Genomic DNA, 20,210 nt, shown 5'->3' with positions numbered 1-20,210 from the left:
CAGTTGATGAATTGCAGTTTAAGTCATTTCTGTATTGGCCTCATCAGAGAGATGTGAAAGTTGGCCCTTGGGTGAAATTATGTCCTGAGAGAGAATGTTCTGGAAAACCATTTCATAGTGGATATGATCTGTGTGCTTAACTGTGTGTTCATCTTTTATTTATTAGAGAACGGTTTACAAGCTTAATGGTGCCTAAACATCAGGCCAACTATTGAGGACAAACTTAAATTCACACGAGTACAAAAGACTTGAGAAAGATTTGTGTCATGGGAAGTGTTTTGCAGATTAACGTCTGAGATCATTAGCTTTGTGTGTCCACAGTCTGTGTTTGCTTGTGTTGCGGGTGGTTGGCACTTTCTCAAACGTGCGCGGTTTGCACGCAACAGAGTTTCTCACGGGTTTATGTTACTCACCACTGACACACTGGCACAGAAGACATCCGCTGCGGTCCCGTTGGAAACCGAGAGGACAGTCGTGGCCGGACAGAGAACAGTTTTTCAGTCGAGGACAAATCGCAGGACTAACGGTCTCATACGAGGGCTCTAGATGAGAGAAATCATGGGACATTGAGATCACACTGACAGTTCACTGGGCTAAAGACTCAATCTGAATTATGATGGAATATTACAGCCAAATTCAGTTTTTGGCTTTAAATAAAGAAAAGCAAAACTGCAAAACATATCTCAGTTGAATTTTCAACAAATAACTTTATGGACAGATTCCATAAAAGTGTGCCATGAGAAACAGCAGTGCTGGGAACCACGGGTCATTTTCTTCTTTTAGAGCAAAGTTAGAGACGCTCTTGTGAAACAAACAGCTCAGATGTTTTGTGTTTGAAATGAAACGTTCAGTGTGTTCAGCTCATCTGTTGTTTGGCACAGATCGTTTAAGTCGCTCCTGGGGTCTAAACTGCATCCCAGCGCAGTTTTAACTGCAAACAGAAGCCTGCGGTCTGCAGCCATTATACATAAACGCAGCTGCAATTATCACGCAGCGATGCGCCTTATCTGACGACTGTGATGAATGAGAACAAGGTTCAAAATGACCTCATGACGAGATGTAGCGCGAACAAATACACGCCTGTAAATACGGCTAACACTTAAATCCACAGGACCCTCGCACGTGCAGGATTAAAAAGGTGCGAGTGTTTCGTTTTCCAGAAAATAATCGTCTCTAATTAAAGAAAGCAGGTGGCTTCCATTTGCTTGCTCGGAGCAGTAAAACTTCAGGCTTTGTAGCCTATAGACGCCTGCCGTTGGACACTACTGAGGGAATGTAAGCGGCCTGCAGGATTTAATTGGCTGTTTGTGAGCGTTTCAAGACACTTCAGCTGCTATTGATTTCATTGGACTGAACTCTAGATCTGCACTTCACTGTAATAATACAACAAGAACTTCTGAGCGAGAAGCAGTCCATGGATTTCACAAAGGTTTAATGGCATGAAAGCTCTGAGGCATACACAAGACAGATCCTTACCTTCACAGAACGGGCAGCATTCTCCAGCGATCTTCACCGGGTTCTGACAGCTCAGTTTGCAGGCCATGGCGGTGCAGTGCGGTTCTCCATCCACACACTGACAGAACGTACAATCATCTTCCTTCCATTGTTCTTCATGAGCTCTCAGTCTGTGGTTCAGCCAGCAGCTCGCCTTTGTGCTCTCCACCGAAAGAAGCTCCACATCTACAGAGAACCATTGGAGAATCCATGAACGTCCTGACCGGATGACTCAACCATTAAGAGGCTCTAGCATTCTTCATTTTTTGAATGGGATTTTAACCAGGATCTCCCACATACTGTATGTGTATTAACCTCTAGGCCATGGCTCTCTTTGGATTTCTCTACAAGCTCATAAACTCTAACAGTACAGAATTCATCTAGAACTGGACCTTTGACCCAAAGCACAAAACACAGATGATCAGCACTGAATGAATGTCATTGACATCCACAGCGATCATCATGTTCTGCTGCAGACCTGGATGCTTGTCAGGAACTCTGTGTTTGTTGAAGATTTATTTCTGTCTTGAGTTATCATCAGCTGGACAAATACACATTGTTTTATTTTATGTATCTCAACACAGCCAGTATGAGACGAAGACATCATTACTATTGACAGCCTAAAGCAGTGGTTCTCAACTCCAGTCCTCTACATATTGTGCATGTCTCCCTTATTTAACACACCTGATTCAGATCATCAGCTCGTTAGGATCGATTCCATGAACTGAACTGAGTGTGTCAGATATGAGAGACATTCAAAATGTGCAGAGCAGTGGGGTCCCGAGGACTGGAGTTGAGAACCACTGGCCTAAAGCATATCTTTTATATAGAAGGTAATATTGGATTAGTTGTTAATGATCTGGGTTGGTAAGTGAAATGTTGTAGGTTTCAATCATGAACTCTTACCATTGACCTGTGGACCATGTCAAACACTCTTTATAATTTATCTTGTACAACGGGCTGTTGAATGCACGTGTCTAAAAATAACCACCAGAGTAATGTCTGTGATAACCGTGGTATAAGAGGAATAATTGACTCCTTTCCCTTGAATTTTTTCAAAATAACGCACATCCACTTCTCATCGTGTAGCATTACCACCTTTGGTGTGCATTATTTTAGAATAATTCAAAGGCCTGTCATCAATTATTCCTTACTTATTACGTACATAACCTTCTAAAATGCTCAACTCTGATTGGCCAGTTGTGAGATTCCATGGTTATTTTTTTTCAGATAACTACTGCTCAAAACTAATAACACACGGTAACCCGGATGCTCCAAATCATTCTGACAGGTACATTTTATAATATTACACAAAATTAAATATAAATGACTTTTTAATAACATATATGACATCATATTTACAAATGATAAAACCAAATAGTGTGTTTAAAATATTTGAACGCTTTTAGTGCCTCTCAAATACATGTAGGTTTCTTCAAGAAAACAAATTTCGAGCAAAAAGCTGAGATAATTTTGCAGTGGAATTATAGATTATAGAAAAACTTGTCAGGAAAGCGTGATTGGCAGGAAAGCGTTTTCTCTTAATTGACGAAATAACTTGTCAATGGCGGAGAAAGAGTTAAAACAGGTTTTTCCACAGAAGGTCTCTCCAATCATTAAAAATAAAATGAATTTAATAAAATATTTCAAATCAAAATAATGTTCCTTACCTAACTTATGAGGTAAATAACAGTGTAATAAGTGAGATAATATAGAGTCAGTCTGTTGTTATCGCAAAATAAACCCCTTCAATGTGATACAAGACCTGTTCACACTGTCGGAGCTTATTTCTGCGATAACAACCTGCTGCATGAATATTATCCCTTACTTGTATTGATGTCTGATCACCTGACACTAATGATTGATTGATTGATTCAAAAAGAACTAACAGAGGCTGAGGTTTATTAATGTAAGAAAGTTTCTGACCTGTACAGACAGGGCAACATTCACCCTCTGGAACGTAAAAGTTCTCACAGTCCAGTTCAGCACATTCAGCTTTAGAGCAGAACGATATCCCACCTCGACACTGACACACCCAACACGGGTCCGTACGGTACACATCACCTTCTGAATACTCGTGACCATTATAAACACACCTGGAGGAAACTAAGAGTGAGAGAAAGAGAGAAATGGGTATCAATGTTAAGCCAAATCAAAGAATGTCTTTATTATTATCTTTTATTATTCTCATTGATTGATAAATGATTTGCTATGCATTATAATGGTGAGAGATTTAACTCCTCATTAAATATAAGAGCACTGAGAACACACTTTTCCCCTTTCAACCATAATGAATATTATGAGCTCAGCAGTTTTATAAAGCCTGGGGCGTTGTGTCTGAACATCACTGCCAACTTCGGCTGGAATTCTTAGCCGTGGCATCTAAAGGCGTCTATAACTCGTACACAAACACAAACTCGTGAGTTTAACGGAAAGCAGCGGTTCAATTGTAGTCCACGGTATTGACCCACGGTAAAGGCCGAAAACCTCCACCGTCTCTGAGCTAACCTGAAGAGGAACAATAGCTGCTGTCTATCACATTAAACAAAAAACGAAGCCAAGATGGGAGTGATATGTTTTCACTTTCGAGTGGCTTTTAGCAAACGAGCTGCAGGATTCTGAACAATCTATAGTCTGGTGAGGGACCCCTGGCTAATGCCTACATACAACCCAATGCAGTACTCAAGATGAGACGAGAATCAAATGTGCATAATCATTTCAAATTCTTTAAGATAAAGAAAGGATTTAACCTTGGTAAGTTGCCTCAACTGGAAAACAATAGATTTAATGACTAATCTATTTGTCCATTTTAAAATCTTATCAGTTAACACCAGGCTTCACAAGTGATTTTAAAACACCAAAATCCCAGTCAAGATCCCCACAAGCGCCCCCTGGTTTAAACAATATAACTTCTGTCTTATTATCATTACATTCAGAAAATTAATGGTCATCCAGACTTTAATTTCCTCAAGACAACACAAGAGAGGCGCTATTGCATTTGTGTGTTTCAATGGCAGGTATAATTGTGTGTCATCTGCAATACAATATTATACTTCCTAAGAATAGATCCCAAAGAAGTATATAAAGAGAAAACAAACTAGGCCCCAAAATGGAGCCCTGTGGCACCCCACACACGAGACACGGATAAAGGGACATAAAATAGCCAAGACAAACAGAAAACATTCTCCCAACCAAATATGAGCAAACCCACTCCAACACATTAATAAAATTAATTTTATTCATGATCATTTATTTTTGTGGCTCTGTTGTTTCTATATTCGTGAAAACTGCTTTCTAATAAAGCGTTATATACATTTTAGTAAATTTACTACCTTAGTATATACTGTCTTCATAGTCAACTGCACTGTTAGTGAAGTGCACAAGACTAACACTCAGACATTTGCATACTGCTCAACATAATGTTTTCTCTATATTGTAAAACAGACTACACTTATGATGCCTATAAAGTTCAATAGGGTGAAGAACAAAACTACAGTCACTTTTTTTTCTCTATCTCTCACACACACAGACAAAGAGCGTTGACCTGTTGAACCGTCCCATCATTCTTTGCTTCTGTCCATCTGAACGCTTCATAAACTCATCAGAGCTTCGCCTTAAGTCCATTACTTCCAGGAGACAGAACACATTTTCCACCAGGATAAGAAGCAAAAAGGAATTTGGATTGTTGGTAAAACAGGGAATATTTGAGGCTAACACAGAGTCAACAGAAAGGCCTGAAGCTACTGACTCCTCCCCTTTTTTACACCTCATCACTTCCTGTCTGTTCTGTGTCTCACACCTGCATTATGAGGCTCATGTGGTCACGTCTGGTCGAGACATGTTTAACATTCTATACATTCACTGTTTAAATTACTGAGCTCACAAACAATGAAAAAAGTCATAAAAACTAACAGTTTTGGAGGTAAACAGGTGATGGAGAGTGATTTATTAAGACCAGCAGTGAGTCTTTACCTCTTTGACAGGTGTAGGTATGACAACAGTTTCCAGGAGCTCCGTTGGGCTGTGTGAGCTCTACGACTCTGTAAGCGCCGCTGCAGTCGGGTGGAGGTGGGCATGGGGCACACGTACATTGAGCAGGTAATGTAGGACAGCATTCATCAGGTGGAGTGTAGAGGTGTGTCAGAACTGAATCAGACGGGCACTCAGGGGTGGACAGAGGTGGACAGCTGATATCAGCACACTTCAACTTCTCTGAGATACAAACAAACAAAGAACATCACTCATTCACCTCATCAACACTTTACATACTAATGCTACCTTCCAGACAACTTTGGTTTAGGATATTTCCCACCTCAAAACAATAATGTCTAGATGAAGTAACATTAAATGTATTTAAGAACATCAAAAATTTGTATGTGACATTAAAAGAGCGCCATTACCATGTTGAGGTGGGAAATATCCTAAATCCAAATTATCTGGAACATAGCATTGACACAGCAAATTCTGAACAAACTCGGATTTAGGATATTTCCCACCTCAAACCTGGAAATAAGCATCTGGAATGGCACATAAAGTTGGATAGTGATCCCTGAGCTCAGGGCAGATAAATCAACCCTAACCTTAGAGAGACACTTAGGGCAAGATTTACTTATAGCTACAGCTAGAGCAAACTATCATGTTGTTGTTATATAAAGATTGTATTTACTAAAGATACGCAGTGGATAATTAGCGCTGAAAAGGTGTGGTCTAGTTATTTTTGTGACTGAACTTATTGCATATGCATTTCTAGAAGTTTCCCTTTCAGACACAAAATTTATGGGAGGCGGTTATTTAAATGAGTCACACAATGATATTTACTAATGTTTGCGCGTGTGATATTAATGCTATTTGCAACATTATTTAACGCCAAAAAAGCATGCCTACAACCATTTTGAGCTTGAAATGGCTGCAATGTTGCTGATAGGAGGAGGAATCACAGAGATCAGAGAACGGGTGGTACAAAGCAGAGGATTTTTTCCACACAGATCAATTTATTGTATCCAAATACTATTCAAAAATATTGTTTTCTGGAGGAAACTGGAGTTACTAGGGTAAGTCACACAATAGCAGGTGTTTTAAAACTTCATGTTTTGTCCTCCAGTTTTTTTTCAGTCTACTATAGCCTCGTTTGCTGGGATTTCAGGGCTGAGATGTCTGTGGTGCTGAACTCAAGTGCATCAGGTATTAGTAGATCACCCGCACCTCATCAGCTCTGCTTATTTGCGACCCTAAACTAATTTGCGTTGGTCATTATGAAAATGAGCTGTTGCGCCTGTGTTATTTAATTTGCACGTTTTTAATAAATAACTCGCAGATATTAGCACTCCCATTTGTGCTTTTTTGGAATTGTGCCCTTGTGCTAATTTGCCCTGTTAAGTAAATCTGGCCCCTAATGTCATTTAAATTTACAGTGAGATTAGCACAAAGCTATGAAAACATAAAAACAAACCACAACGTATAATATCACAGCACAAAATATATAATGAATTCTCTTCTGTGTGTTTTATTAATACATTCAAATAATCAATATCACTCTGGCACTTCATTCTTTTGATCACTAGGGTTAGGGTTAGGGTTAGGGTTACATCTAAACAGTGTAATAGCACCTTATATTGACAGATGAAAAGCACGATAAAAGTACTTCGTAGCACTCACATTTTGTGAGAGGAAGAAACTAGACCAAAATATAAATCATTATTCAGTGAGAATCTAAATCTCATTTACATCCACATCATCCACAGGTCACAGCAGGTTTAAAACACCTCTGACAGTCTCACATGTGTCAAAACGGATCAATAAAGACAGAATTTAAAGTATTCAAGGAAGAACCAACCACAAAAACCACAAAAAACATGAAAAGCAATAAACGTGCACTACAGCACAAACTCCAACCAGAATCTACTAAAGAACTGACAAACTAAATGAAATAAAGGGCGTCATTGAGTTACATAACATGAGTGACATCTACTGTAGAAGTGAGTTTACCGGCGTTTTACTCTCTTCAACCCGTTAACCTGATGACCAACTGAACATTCAGCCAATCACACGTCTCAAATCTCCTTCATAAGCCAAACTAACTGGAAAAAGATGAGAGAGTGAGTGTAGAGATGTGAGCGGTCCTCTCATGAAGTAACAGAACCTGAGGTGTGCTGCTGACTGAATAGAGGGGTTGTGTGAGCGACGTGAACGCTGGGCGAGGGGAGGAAATGTGACGAGTAGAACCGAGCCGGCAGAATTACTGTATAAATACCGCGGTAGAGTGAAGTATCTGTACTGTACTGTTTACTTTAGTCTGACTCAACACAAAGCCGACATTGATCAACTTTCTCACTGAATATTGTCATAGAGGAAACGTTAACGGTCGAAACGCTTTTCTGAATTCAGTTCTGTACTGCAGTTAAATGACATTGAAAACATTCAGAAAGCAGCAGATTATCCAGCATTTAAACACAGTACTGCTCATTCAAGTTTAACAATCACAACAGCAACACCTCATTGGAGTACCATGTAAATACCATTGTATGTGTAAAGTTCTTCTGTGTTGTTATGGTACTAGGGTTGTGCGATAAACGGGTAGGTATGATAAACCAGTAGAAATTTGTCAACCGGTAGAGATTTTGTACTATCGTCTCAAGTGAGGTTACGCACCCATGTCACGTTACTGTGCGCGTAATCATGAAAACATATTGTTTGTACACGTATTTAAGCACAGCAGTTGTTTTTAAACTATTGAAACACAAACAATAGAGCTATCTATATGCATGCACTGTTTCTCTGTGAAAGGAGCACGCAAGTCAGCATATCCGCTGTGTCTTTGCAAGTGTTCCCATAAACACGACTACATACGTTTTAAAGTTGCCATGAAAAGGAAGTAGCGAATGTCTTATTTTCCTCGTGTTGATGTATATCTGAGTAAAATGGCTTCTGAAATGAATAAAAGCTACGGCTGGACTTCAATTCTTCCATTGAGAACTGATTGGATCGTTTGAAGTTGGGTCGTGTTGCTATTTGTTAATCATTGCAATCTTTTCCTGGGCCCCGCCCACCTGCCGTACCATATGACGGAAGTAAAGGGATTTGCGTTTTGAGGAGGGCAGGAGTTTGCGTATTTGATGAAAGATTATGAGGGCACATTCGTAAAAAGTACCACAATATTCTAAAAAAAATTTTTTATTTCAATTTCATTGAGACTTTAACTGTACACTGCTGCCGACTTGAGCTTCCAAAGAAGCTCAGGCTGCTGCTCGGTCAAGAACGCTTGTCAAAAAGTATGAGAAAGCTTGTTAACGCTTTGGCCGCTCTGAAGTCAGTTTTCTCTGAATTAATGTTTGGGTAGAAACAAAAGTTTACATCGTATGCTTCTCCGGAATCAGCCAGCGAAGAACGTCTAGGCTATATTAAGATTGGTTGCTGGTGTTTTGCCACTGCTTGCAGTTGAACCGTTTCATAGCTCATTATCATAAAGTTGACCTTCTTACAACTTTCTGATTGACACTCCGGTCTCTCAAAACGCCCAAAACGCGATGCCGATGGACTTGACGCTCCTTGCAGCTGATAGAAGACAGCTTTCATTGTAAATGAATGACTTCTGGTAACTTTGGAAGCTCAAGTCGGCGACGGTGTAAACAGTAAGAGAAAGTAAGCAGCTGGGAAAAAAAAGCAGTAGATTGGATCTGGACTTAAAGGGGAAGTTATCAAATTTTGCTCCTGTCTGTCACTCATGTTAATCAAACAGCAGTGAGAAAAAAAACGAAATCACTTTTCTACCTTTAATAAGATATATAATATACATCATTATTTATTATCCTTATTTCATCAGTGACTGTTTATCTTCAGTCAGCTTGAGTTTTTCTTTTTTATGCTTGGAAGCTTTTAATGAGAATTATGAAAATTCTGTGGCATTAAAGATTTTTATAACTTAAACACCTTATAAAAAAAACCTCTATCGTTGATACATATCGTCATCATATTTCCATCATCTTGTATCCTTTTGTGGTACAAGAATATGATGAAGACTTTCTGAACTCTTTCTCTCTCTCTATTTTATATTTATATTTATATATTTTATGAGAAAAAGATCCTGGTAATCTCATGTGTCTCCTCTCCAGTATCAGATGAGATCTCTTACAAATCTTGGATCTTAAATATTAAAGTTTCCAACTGAAAGTATACTTTCTGTAAGATCTAAATATATCAACTCAAATGTTCCTCATCATCTTCATGATTAAATCATTCATTTGATATTGTTTATATTAATGTTATACTGTGTGTCAGTGTATGTTTATATGATCGATGCAAAACCTTCTACTTGTCATTTAAATCTCCAGATGGTCTGATGGGGTTATGCCAGCGTGAATGTATTTAAGAATCCCAGAGCTTCTGTCTGGTGCATCACACTCACAATGAGAGCAAACTCAGCGGCACAATGTCGTCTGTCGTCTGGTACTGAGCAAACTAAAGCAGAAAGACTCCATCAATTCAGGCGTTTTAATGGCTTAAATGTCTCACGGCAGAATGGCGTAACGTTATCGAGCGCCTAGCAACGGCAAAACCACGTCTGGACCGCACACACGAGCGCGAACCCTCGAGGGCAGCGAGACGCGGGCCGCGGAAATTGGTTTTGTAAGCCCAGAAAGACTCTTTGTCAACAATGCGGCTATCTAAGATCTCGGTGGGTCTTTCGTGAAAGTGAAGCGGCTCTTTGTGAAGGTGTTTTTCTGTTTGTGAAGGACACAAGGGCGGCAGTCTTCATTCACAGCCTCTCGTGTTGACAAGCAGAGTTTTACTCATGGAAACAGTGTACAATGTGCACTCTGTTCACAAACTGACTTTGGAAGCTTGTCAGATCTAAACAAAGGCGTCTCAGTACAGCTGCCCCTCTGTGGCTCTTTTTGGGTAAAGCCCTCTGGTTTTACATTCATTTTCTTAGAAGAAACAATAAGCAGAGGGTTTTTTAATCATCTAGTAATGCACTTTTGTTTCATAATGAAAGTGAAAATAAACATCACAGTTCAGACCTAAATGATGCTTTATCAGATTTACTGTTGTAGAAGAATCTTAAAGCTGTCAATTCAATGTCACTTAATAATTGATCTTTCTTATATTCACCAGCATTTATAACTGCATTATACCACAGGTCTGTTGAATGCTGTATTCTGATTGGTTGAGAAATGTTCAGTGGGTATGCATTAATTTCTGATAACCGCACACCTAACTTGTCAAATGTCTTAAAAATAGGCACCAGAGCAATGTTTGTGGTAATCGCGGTATTAGAGGAATAATTGACTCCGGTCCTTTGAATTATTTGAAAATAAAGTATGCCCGCATTGCACCTTGGGTTTGCATTATTTTCTTATAATTCAATGGCCCATCGTCAATTATTCCTTACATATCTGGTACATGCCATAGTGTTCCTAGTACATCATATTATATATATCACTTAGCTGCATGTACATGTTGGATTCGGAAGGAAAGCAAAGTCATGACCATTAATAGTTAATATAAATTACGTCAAGATGCACATACACACTGATTCGCTGTATATGGATGTCATTGAAGGTACGCAAAGCCATTGACCATTAATAATAATGCAACATCCGACATTGTTGACGACGGTGTGTTTGTGTTTGGCGCGCCTGCTGCGTTTACATTGCTGGAAAGATGAGACGTATACAGTGACGTAAGACTTTGAGGCTCTGTGGTGGTTCTCTAGCCCATGGAAAGGCAAACCGGTTCTTAGAAGGCTATGAACAAGCAACAGCACTACTGTAGCTCTGAACCAGAACCTGGTGGGCATTTATGACATCATCAGCACTTGAGTGGAAGATCAGAAGACCTTCAGACCACCACATCAAGACTACAGCAGACACATCTGCTCATCAGACACCAACAAATCGCTTCAGTAAGATCTTCAGGGCTTTAAAAACACCAGATTCATACATTTCTGAAGATAAAACGAATGACATTGACAAAATAAATCTCTCCATATACTTTCAGTCTTAAACATCACAAGAGTCTTGTGTTTTATAAATACATTCATACAGACACAAAAGCATTAATGTGGTGTGTGTGTAATTAAAAACTACCCATAATTCTCTTTATATCTCCATCGACATCACTTAAAACAAATACCTGCCAACAGTCTCTGTGGTGGAAACCTGGATTACAGGGACAAGTTTGTTATATAAGTTACTGTTACAGAAACAAGCGTTGATAACAAACAGACATTCATACCCTCGGTCGACACTACTGCAAACAATCTAATGATGTACAGATGTGTGCTTGAGTAATCTACACACACGCACACACACAGATCTAAACACTGCTCAGAATGTTGTTTACTGTATTACAGCACTCATTTCTGAATTGATTGTGTGTTTGACACATCGAGTATGAAATAAAAACCCCATAGAGATTTTACTGTGAACTCTAAACAACATTTAGCTGTAGATCTCTCAAACAAGCTTTTATCGAGTGCTCCTTTAATGCTTTCTCACTTATTCAACTTCAGTTAGTGTGTAATGTTGCTGTTTGAACATAAAAAAACAAAGATCTGCAAAAGTTACAAAGCTTAAAGTTGACTTCATTAACAGAAAACACTTTTTAAGAAGAACAACAAATGTTTTATTGGGAGTACATTGCATTTCTTCTGTTTATTCCATAGATTGACCAATCACAACAGACTGATCAATTAGATTCAGATCAATCAGAGGGTTTTGGAAGAAGAGAGGCTTAAAATACACAAAAGCTACAACAGAGCGCTTTAGACAGACTGGGTGGGAAAAGTGTGGCAATAAACTGTAAGTAAAAAATAATGTTTTTGAACAATCAAGTATAAAAACCTATTCTAGTAGTATACACATCAAAAACAAAATCAAGATTACACAGTTATAGGACGTCTTTAAAAAAAAGTCAAACAAAATTCTAACATTCCGATATGATGCATCTGCCTGTTGAATTCTAAATACACCCGACTGTACTGTATAATCAATGTCAAACACATCACTGACTCTCATCATAATACTGTAAACCAACACATGAGAATAATTCTGTGTTCAAGGCATAAAACTAATGATCTAAACAAGAGACGCTGTGAAAGCCAGTAATCTCAACAAATAGTAAATATCATTGAAGTTTTTCTTTAGCACGAGACGCCGTGTCTGCAAAGCTGTGTGAAATAAAAAGTTTTAATCAAAAAGATTTTATATCTGTTAAAGATGATGTTGTGTGACACACAGTCTACACTTGGATGGAAATTATAAACTAAAACTGTAAGTTTCAAACACAAAACTAGAAATTAATCATCCAATCATATTCACAGCAGAAACTGAATCTGTCATATAATCACTCTTTAAAATGTATTAAATAAGATGAATTTTCATAGCTGACTGCTGACTCCCGCACCTCAGGCAAGCTCCTGTACCCCACAGGCACATAACCCCCTTATGGGCACGCTTCTGTACCTTATGGACACACAACCCCCTTAATGGCATGCTTCTGTACCCCACAGGCACACTACCCCCATATTGGCACGCTCCTGTACCTCAGGGGCACACTACCCCCCTTATGGGCAAGCTCCTGTACCTCACGGGCACACTACCCCCCATATTGGCACGCTCCTGTACCTCAGAGGCACACACCACCCCCCTTATGGGCAAGCTCCTGTACCTCACGGGCACACTACCCCCCTAATGGGCAAGCTCCTGTACCTCAGGGGCACACTACCCCCCTTATGGGAAAGGTCCTGTACCTCACGGGCACACTACCCCCCTAATGGGCAAGCTCCTGTACCTCAGGGGCACACTACCCCCCTTATGGGCAAGCTCCTGTACCTCAGGGGCACACTACCCCCCTTATGGGCAAGCTCCTGTACCTCAGGGGCACACTACCCCCCTTATGGGAAAGGTCCTGTACCTCACGGGCACACTACCCCCCTAATGGGCAAGCTCCTGTACCTCAGGGGCACACTACCCCCCTTATGGGCAAGCTCCTGTACCTCAGGGGCACACTACCCCCCTTATGGGCAAGCTCCTGTACCTCACGGGCACACTACCCCCCTAATGGGCAAGCTCCTGTACCTCACGGGCACACTACCCCCTAATGGGCAAGCTCCTGTACCTCAGGGGCACCATACCTCCCTTATGAGCACGCTCATGCACTGCACACACATACCTGCTGCTTGTTGACACTGATTGCGGTTGTTATACGTGAAGTGATCATAACAGCTCTGCGATGAACAAACACAGCCTTGAGCCGTCAGGTTACAGCCTGAAAACACACACGTCCCATTTACAGGACCTACAAACTTCTCCTTGTGTTTGTGCTCATGACGATGAGACCCTGAATGATAGAACAAGAGAAAGAGAGCGAGATAGAGGTTCAATCATTGAAATGGTTTTAGATAAATGTTAAATTTAAATAACTTTAAACAACGTGACAAATTTTTTTCTTTAATGTGACTCTAAACAGATTTAAGAATGTGATCTGTAATTGAAGCGTTTCTCACCTGTTCGGCCAGCGTGGACACATGAGTCTCTGTTTGGATAGCTGAACGTCCTGATACACGAGTGTTTGGATTCACACACACATTCATCGTTGACACGATCACAGCCGCTCACCAGAGAACAGCCAACATCTTCCAAATCTGCATCTGTGCCATCAGGTACCACTGTGAAGAAGAGAGCGTCGCTATGGTAACTCAGACTCATTTGTCAGGCTTGTTTTGGCTTTGTCTCAGCTGTCGGCATGATTTGTTTGCTTTCGTTCCACAGAACGAGGCTTAAGCTGAGACCGGGTTGTTTTACTCTCTGCTACTCAAACAATGTCGTGCCACTGAGGTCTTCTTAATATCTCAGCTGTTTTTTTAGATAGAAATTAGATTAAATGGAGAGCAAACTGAGGCTCAGGATGTGTCTTATGAGACAAAGATTTCTCTTGAGTTTCAGATTAAACCCTTCAAAATGTGTAGATCTCAATATAAACTCAAACTTTTCTCACAACAAGTTCTTTCAGTTTTCATAGAAGCATCTAAGACAAAGTTGATACTTTAACAAAACTAAAGAAAACTCCTGAAAGAGCACTCCAGTTTTTTTCAGTAAGGGTTTACGAGCCAAATCCCCTGAGAGCTTGACGGGAGACGGTGGAAGATGTGGAACCCGGTTAGGTTTTGTTTATTCACATGTAGCAGGCTGGGGGGTCTTAAGAGAACCTATAGGAGGAACCAGAGGGGGTTCTGCAGCAGACGTGGATATTCAAGACTTATTCAACACACATGCGGCCGGTGGAGAGATTGATGAGTCGGACGCACAGAAAGCAGACGTGAGAAGCTCCAGGAGAGAAACTAGAGCTTTCTCTTTACTCTTTACAGCTGGACACAGAGGACTCGGTATGTTCAGAGGCTTCTCTAGCAATAAAGACTCACAGTGACCGAGTTTTTACTATCACAACTGTAAGAGAATGAATGGGCATAGTACAACACAAATCATCTGCTTTTGGAAGAAACTGATATAAGCTGAGCATTGAGATCTCAGACTTCTGATCATGGACTTGATGGATTTTGGCAGACTGGAGTATACAGTGAAACACTAGAGACACGTGTGTGACACAACTGGAGTCTTTATTTCTCTGGATTTACAGAACTGCAGAGTAAAACACAACTCGGCTTTTTACAGTGACCACATTCTTAGACAGAAACCAAACCTGAAGGCGAATATTGATGCATTTGGCAAAGAAATGTCACATTTTGGCTGCAAAGCCCATTTCTTCTCGCACAGACCTGGCCATGACAAACAGACTTTAGAAACCACCAACTTTTCACTTTGCCAAAACTTTTTCTATTGTTTCCTGTCACCTCAACACCGCCAGCGGCTTTCCTTATGAAAACTTCCTGCGAGGATATTTTCATATTTTCACACGACAACTCCAACTGTTTTTTTGAGCTATGTCCACAAAGCGGAGCTGTTTTAGTCTGCTGATCTGAGTTCAGTTCTGTTTGCATCTGTTTGTATTAGATAGAGACAAAACTTTGTGCTATAGAGCATCAGATTAATCCACATGTTAATATATACAACATGATATCAAATAGATGTACTTGAACTTTTATAGTCCTGCAGTCTCTAGATGAATGTGTGTTCTTGTTTTTAATATTAAAGACTAAACATCAGGGAGACAACCTTGGCATCAGAGAGGAGAAAAAACACTTTCTTTCAGCTGATAGGGTTACTATAGATAAACCCTTAAAGACGTTCAATCATCACAAACTATACAAGTATGTGAACATTAACACATGTAGATATGATAAATGAAAAAACAAAAAAAAAATATTCATATGCTACATATACAAAAACTCTGAGAACTTTGCAGATGTATCCACACAAAAGCAAAGACATACTACAATATTTAAGAGGACATATCCTGAAAATCTGACTTCATGTTTAAGTGCTATAATTGGGTCCCTAGTGCTTCTATCAACCTAAAAAATGTGAAAAAGATCAACCCAGTAACTTAGTTTTGGTAAACCATTATCTGCAAGAATGTGAAAAATAGCTCATTGAAATTTGGCTCCCCTTGTGATGTCAGAAGGGGATCTTATTATAATAATACCGCCCCTTAATCTAACCACAGCACTGTCATTTAGTGCAGAGATCAGCTCATTTGCATTTTAAAGGACCAGCCAAAAACGGCACAATTTTGCTCACGCCTACAAAGTGTTAATTTTTACATGATATAATAAATTATCTGTGGGGTATTTTCAGCAAAAAATTCACATATGTACTCTGAGGACATTTGACATCTTAAAAAAGTTCTTATGAAATGACCCCTTAAACATGATTTATATCTGAGGTCTGCTATGTCTTCTTCAGTCATGTCAGAATATAAAAAGCCTCATTAAAGACTCACCCATTAAAATCATGAATAATGTATGATATGCTAAAGAGAGATCCTTATAATCTGCTTCTGAGAAGATCAAATCATTATTTAAACCAGACCTTCCACTGACCTCTCAAACCTGCAACACAGCCAAACCCTGTGACCTGCTCAGAAACAAACTCCATTCATTCAGATCTCATCAGAGCTCACGGAAATAAAGAAACTCAATCAAAGACTCAAATCCCTTGAGATGAATTAGCAGAGACCTTCACAGAATGAAGATGAAGAGCAGGTCAAACTGAGCTCGGGGTTTTTCTTCACCTCAGTCCAGAGCATTTTCTAAGTATATAAAGCTGATCAGGACTCAACTCTTTTCAAATAAACCTAAACGCTCATATCAGAGATCAAATCACTGCTAAAACAATCAGCAGAATTCAGTGGCTTTACTAAATAAAGGCAATCAATGTATTTGCTTCAGGTTTATCACATTTCCAATTACAGACCACTGGGCAAAGAAAGGTCAACAGAATTTACTAACCAGTCTTCCTTAAGTTTTACCACTAATAAAAAAATCGTATGACGTTAAATTTACTATGATGTATTTGGCAGACACTTTTATCCACAAGGTTTATGTTATTACAATTTAACGTCATAGGATTTGTTGTGGGTGGTGATGGTGCAGTGGATAAGACACACGCCTTTGGTGTGAGAGACCTGGGTTTGAATCCACTGTGACACACCATTGTGTTCCTGAGCAAGACACTTAACCCCTAGTTGCTCCTGAGACGTGCGACCTCTGACATATATATCAATTGTAAGTCGCTTTGGATAAAAGCTTCAGTTAAATGAATAAATATAAAATATAAATATAAATCACATGTACGGCATCATTTACATTTTTGCATTATTGCATACATGCCAACACTCAGTCTTAACGCTATTGAGTCCAGAGCATTCAGCTTCTCTGCCCCACCTCACATCCATCAACTACACTCCATAAACATACCTGTTCAGATTAACATATACTCTAACCTGTACCATATACATCTTGATTTTAGGGTCTAATATGTTTTTTATTAGTTTAAACTTGATTGATAAAATTGTTAATGGCTTTTTCATTTTTGTGTTTTAAGGTGTCCTTGGATGTCTTGAAAGGCTCCAACAAATAAAAAGTGGCACACAGTCCATTCAGGGTATACATTTGTTCCCTGAGATTTAACCCACAACATTTCAGCTGCTATAACCATTGAGCAACAGGATTACCAACTAGATTTCTGAAGAAAATGTAAAGTGGTGCTTGCTGTGGCAACATCCAACAATTTCTCCAAGCCACAAGTGAAACTATCAAACCCCCGTGTCTCTATGATGTTCTGATGCAGAGATATAGGCTTTTAAATCAGTTTCTAGGGTACCTCTGCTTGGTTGCTAGGGAGTGAATTGGCATCCACCAGTAACTGATTGAGCAACAGGAATACCAATGACATTGACAATATTTTATTACTGGAAATTTACCACTGGATAATCATGGTCTCCAGTTAATTATCTTTAACTACATTATACATACTATTGTAAAGGAGTATAAAAAGTCATTCAGAAAGACGCACGAGGACTGAAGATCATTTAAGACGCACTGAAGGTAATTGAAAAATTTTGATACTCACCTTTACAGACACCTGCAGCAGGTATGAGTACCGGTCCGGTTCCGTTTAAAGCCGTGCAGGTCAGTCCGGAGCCGCAGTAACCCAGAGTCCAGTCTACCCCGCCGCACAACTCCAGCTCCAGCCGAGAACACTGATCGCAACACCCGCACGGGTCACGAGCCAGAACCCGACCTGAATCACACCCGAACGGACTCACCCGCGGGCACGAGCGCAGGGAGCACGGCGCGCATTCATGAGCCTCAATAGCACGAACGCAAAACTCCAACAAAGTCAAAACCCACAACAAACTCTTAATATAAAAACAAATAAACATTCTGACGCGTTTATCGGATATAAAACTCCACAGTGTCTCTCACATGGAAAGACAAACGATCAAAACCATTCAAAAAAATCCAAAACCCTGATGATCAGACTTTTGCAGGTAACGTAGATGAAATGTAAAAGAAACTTTTGCGTCACGATCCACGCAGTAAAAACTGTCAGTAAGTTCAAGCTGTTACAGTGATGAGGATGATGAGGATGATGATGATGTCCGTGTTACAATGTATTACTCAATCTCTGAGACTCAAACTGAGAGGCGAAACATGCCATACACAGGGAGACACATCAAAGCCACGCCCTCTCTGTTGATTCTGACCAATCAGAGACGCAGAGAAGAGGGCGCGCGCTCAAGCAGAAGGATCGAACAGACCCAATGAGATTTATGATTCATTCTTCACATACAGATTCACACAATGTTCATCATCAGTATTTAAATGTTAATTATTAGTGACAAGCCTCAGAGTTTAGTGTAGCTTTACATCCAGACACAGAAAGAGGTACTAAATAAATACTGTCTCACCAATAAACTTAAACTTAAACCAATAAAGTTACTCATTTAATTTATCCAGTGAATCAAGTTGTCTCCAAATTCATTGGTCATGGAGGTTACTTTTATTTTCTGCAGATTGGAAGTAGAATCCATAAAATAATTATATTATCAAAGTATATTTAGTCAGTCTTTCTGGATTGATGTGGAAAACTCACAAAATGCGGTTATCTGGTAAGGATATATTTTTATATTATAAAAGTAACTGTGTGGAAAAGGACAAAAATGGAGAAAGTAAAAAACCTAAAGGCATATTACTCAGAACAGAACTAAAGCATTATGGTGAGACTCTAAAAAAACTTAGCAATATAAAAAACCAAAACGAATGTATTCCATTTTTCTAAACATTTTTTTATTGATTTATTGTAAAATATCCCCACATTGTAAAAAATGTTAAAACAACTTGGATTTGCAAGTGAATTCAACGTACTATTTTAAGTTTTGGCTTAAAAACATTTATATAACTTAAAATCAAGTTGAAATTACTTAAATTTTATTAAGTTAAAGTAACATAAAAATGTATGTTGATTTGCCAAAAGTGCTGTGTATTTTTACAGTGCATGTTATTGTTTAATTTTTATTCTTCCTTTGATTTAATCCATTTGTAGCTATTTTGATTGTAACAATAAGCACAATGTGATCCACTTTATATGTATACTATTATGTGTAATTTATTATTGTTCTATAATAAAATAAAAAAATTAAAACATCCAAACACAGATTTCTGCTGTATTCACCTTGTGATGCTTCTTTTTATCTTTATTGATCTGGTTGGAGTGGATTTCATTCATTAAATATTCAGAAACATCTGCATCCAACACAAAATGTATCATAAACTCTCTCATCGTGATCTTACATTTTACTCTGTAAATAAATGAATGAATGAATGAATGAGCATAGCGTTGGCAGTATTCTGTATGAGCCAGACTGCAGTAATCAGTGTTGATAAATGAAAGTGTGCACACATCATGTAGTGGAAATGAGCTGTGCATTACAACACATTCATCTCTCACACTGCATGCTTCATGTGCAGCAAATTCACATCAGTGTCTCTTCAGATTTCTGCCAAACGTTCTGGCCAAAACTGAGAAAATCTGAATAATGGAGATTTATTTGAAGAAAGTGCTCTCACTAAAAACTACTTCAGGTTTAAAAGAAGCATTCACGTCATGGCATGTGTGAGCAGCAGTCACTTTAGCTTTCAGGGAGTTTGTTTTCCTAACAGTAATTAATGAAGCAGACAAACGAACACTTCATATTTGTAGTGAATTATTCAGTTTAACGCAGCTAACAGTGCCTGAAGACTTCTGTTAACAGTC

General features: G+C 39.1%; 1 protein-coding gene across 3 annotated transcripts in view; it reads right to left on the bottom strand.

The window, feature by feature from the left end:
* LOC135761021 (cysteine-rich motor neuron 1 protein-like) overlaps window positions 1-18,585 on the bottom strand; it is a 29,254-nt gene extending 10,669 nt beyond the window's left edge. For 2 of the 3 annotated variants that reach the window (XM_065275086.2, XM_065275087.2), the window contains exons 1-7: window positions 18,024-18,585; window positions 14,000-14,161; window positions 13,666-13,833; window positions 5,467-5,706; window positions 3,421-3,600; window positions 1,477-1,680; window positions 414-542 (exon numbers count right to left, since the gene is read on the bottom strand). In XM_065275086.2, coding sequence (XP_065131158.1) covers window positions 414-542; window positions 1,477-1,680; window positions 3,421-3,600; window positions 5,467-5,706; window positions 13,666-13,833; window positions 14,000-14,161; window positions 18,024-18,336 — 1,396 coding nt within the window. In that variant the 5' untranslated portion in view covers window positions 18,337-18,585. The remainder of the gene's footprint in view (window positions 1-413; window positions 543-1,476; window positions 1,681-3,420; window positions 3,601-5,466; window positions 5,707-13,665; window positions 13,834-13,999; window positions 14,162-18,023) is intronic. The other variant, XM_065275088.2, reaches the window with a different exon arrangement.
* Between the last annotated feature and the right edge of the window lie 1,625 nt (window positions 18,586-20,210).

The sequence above is a fragment of the Paramisgurnus dabryanus genome, chromosome 17 (assembly GCF_030506205.2).
Source record: "Paramisgurnus dabryanus chromosome 17, PD_genome_1.1, whole genome shotgun sequence".
Taxonomy (NCBI): Eukaryota; Metazoa; Chordata; class Actinopteri; order Cypriniformes; family Cobitidae; genus Paramisgurnus; species Paramisgurnus dabryanus.
The sequence above is the reverse complement of the archived record's forward strand: the minus strand, read 5'-3'. Positions and strand labels throughout refer to the sequence as shown.